This window comes from Protobothrops mucrosquamatus, unplaced genomic scaffold (assembly GCF_001527695.2).
Source record: "Protobothrops mucrosquamatus isolate PMUCROS unplaced genomic scaffold, P.Mucros_1.0 scaffold6949, whole genome shotgun sequence".
Taxonomy (NCBI): Eukaryota; Metazoa; Chordata; class Lepidosauria; order Squamata; family Viperidae; genus Protobothrops; species Protobothrops mucrosquamatus.
This window is the reverse complement of record NW_015392761.1, coordinates 5237-7747: the sequence shown is the minus strand read 5'-3', so window position 1 is coordinate 7747 and position 2511 is coordinate 5237. Positions and strand designations below refer to the sequence as shown.

At 51.8% G+C, this 2511-nt stretch overlaps 1 protein-coding gene across 1 annotated transcript in view; it reads left to right on the top strand.

The window, feature by feature from the left end:
- Window positions 1-1568, top strand: part of LOC107300406 (rano class II histocompatibility antigen, A beta chain-like) — a gene marked incomplete at both ends in the record, with an annotated part of 5371 nt that extends 3803 nt beyond the window's left edge. The window contains 3 exons of the mRNA XM_015829739.1: window positions 780-1029; window positions 1189-1307; window positions 1545-1568. Coding sequence (XP_015685225.1) covers window positions 780-1029; window positions 1189-1307; window positions 1545-1568 — 393 coding nt within the window. The remainder of the gene's footprint in view (window positions 1-779; window positions 1030-1188; window positions 1308-1544) is intronic.
- Between the last annotated feature and the right edge of the window lie 943 nt (window positions 1569-2511).

The window sequence follows — 2511 nt, the reverse complement described above, 5'->3', positions numbered from 1 at the left end:
TAGAAGCTAACCTGAGACATCAGCCATCAGCCAAATAGAAATTGCCAAACACTCCTTAAGAACACAAAGCCCACATTGCACAAATCCCAGAACTTCAAAGTCACAAAAGCACATAAGAATCCTTCCACTCTCCATCTCCCTCCGTGGTTCACCTCCAGCCGGTGCTGCCTTTCTTCATTGCTGTCTTTCTTCATTGCTGTCTTTCTTCATTCCTCATGGAGGGCAAACCCTCCTCCCTTCGTTCCTTGCCTCTTGGTGTCTGCCAGCACATGTGGCTGCCAAAGAAGTTGTAGATCCACTTGTGGCCGGCCTGCTTGATCTCCTCTCCTCTCCCCCCTCCTCCTTCTCCTTCTTTCCATTCCATGCTGCTAGAGCTGACTCTGCCTTCTCCCAAGGCTGCTTCTTTTTCTCTCTCTCCTTCTCCCGGCCCAAACTGCCTCCTTTTATACCCTCTCCTGTCTCCTCCTTTCTCATGGGGGAGGACATTCCTTCCTTCCTGGAGCGTTTCCAGTATTTATTCCTGTTGGACTTGTGCAATTTGATGATGGAAACTGATCCCAACCAGGAACGATTTTTGTTTTTCCATCTTTCAGGATCCCATTTAACTTCTTGCTGCAATTTGCTTTGGAAATGACTTAAAACAAATAATATTTTGAGGACTGAAAAGGGATCTTGGCCTGAACTAACCAACTTGGTCTCCTGTTCTGGCTCCTCCTGTGTCTCCCCCATGTCCCTCCTCCCTTCCAGCCAAACCCACCGTCTCCATCTCCCCCACCAAGCTGGATCCCACTTCCCCCCTCACCATCCTCCTCTGCACCGCCAGGGGCTTCTACCCTGTGGAGATCAAGGTCCGGTGGCTGAAGAATGGGCGGCTGGAGGAGGAGGGCGTGGCCTTTGGGGAGGAGCTCCAGAATGGAGACTGGACCTACCAGCTCCAGGTGATGCTGGAGACCCAGCCCCAGCGGGGGGACGTCTACACCTGCCAGGTGGAGCACGCCAGCCTGGAGGCCCCCATCACCGTCCAATGGGGTGAGCCCCTCCCCTCCATCTCCTCCTGGTCTGGGGACCCCATCCTGCCCTGAGAAGGGGGGAGGGACCCTCCCTGTGGGGGGAGCTGGGATGGACCTTCCTGGGGGGGAAGCTGGCCCTGATCTTCCTACTCAGGGGAGGCTCCTTCTCCTTCCCCAGAGCCCCGTTCCTCCAACTCTGCCAAGAGCAAACTCTGGACAGGGATCGTGGCAGCCGTGATCGGGGTGATCTTCTTTGCCATGGGGCTCTCCCTCTACCTGAAGAGCAAGACAGGTGAGTCTGGGGGGCTGGATGAGAGATTGTGGGGAGGGGACCATCCAGGGGAGGCCTCTCAGCAAGCTTAGCAAATGGCAAGGAGGCTCCCCTGGGAAATTTGCTTGGGAAATTCTGTTCTCTGAGAGTCTACTGTATAAGTGAGCATCCTGCAACCTATTATGGGCTATCCATGGGGAGCACCTCCCCCCCCAGTCCTCCAGCCCATGAAGGGTCCTGATTGGCTCTTTTTCTCCTTCCAGCAACTCCTATCCAGCCTCCTTCAGGTGAGTTTCTCCCCAAGTTATAGATCTTTCTTTAACATTCGTTAATTGTTCCTTAAAAAAAAAAAAGTGCCTGAACAATACCTCCTTGCTGTGGATAACACAAATTTTTGAAATTTTGGTCAGCTTTTCATTACAGAGACCTTAAAACAGTGCAATCAAAAAGAAACACACACATAAACACTAAAATCTTCCCCAGGATGTTTCCAGGTTTTGGGAAATTGCAAAAGAGAAGGGAAGTCTCCTTGTGACGTTTCTCACAATTTCTGGCCAAGGGACACCCAGCTTTGCTCCCCCCCATCGTAGCCCCATCTTCTTTGTTGATATGAAACGTCTGGGGGGGGAGGCCTCCTTTCCTGATTAACCCCCCAGTTAAGTCAATTGGGGAAAATTCAATAAGCCCCTGGAGATGAATTACTGGTGCTTTGCATCCTTTTCCTCTTTGAAAAAAAAAGGGGGGGCACTCCCTCATTTTGTTCCTACCTATCAACCACCCCCCTGCAATGTGGGCCTGTCTGGGGGGGGTGGCTGAAAGAGAGGAATAATAAGCTTTTTACACTGGCTTCACTTTATTTTCTAACTTTCTTCCCCGTCTCTTTTTTTCTACAGCACTCATGAATTAATCCTGCCGTCCTTCCTGCTTCCTGGTGGGAAAGGAAGGGTTTTTTTCCCATTAGCTGATGAATTTCTGTCTCTTTCTTGCAATTTCTGAAAAATGGGGGGGGGTCAAGTTTTTAGATTGGGGGGAGGTGGAGAATGGCAGCCTGGAGCTTTTCCTGCTGAGATACCTCTGGCTTCTGGGGAGCCATTGGGGGACACCCGAGACTCCCCCTACACTCACCCAGCCATTTGTGCCATTTCTTTCCTTCACAACTGGAGGGTCCTGCCCCATTTTGGCACCCAGCACCTCCCTCCCTCCACCTGGGACCCCAGAGGCCTTTTCCAG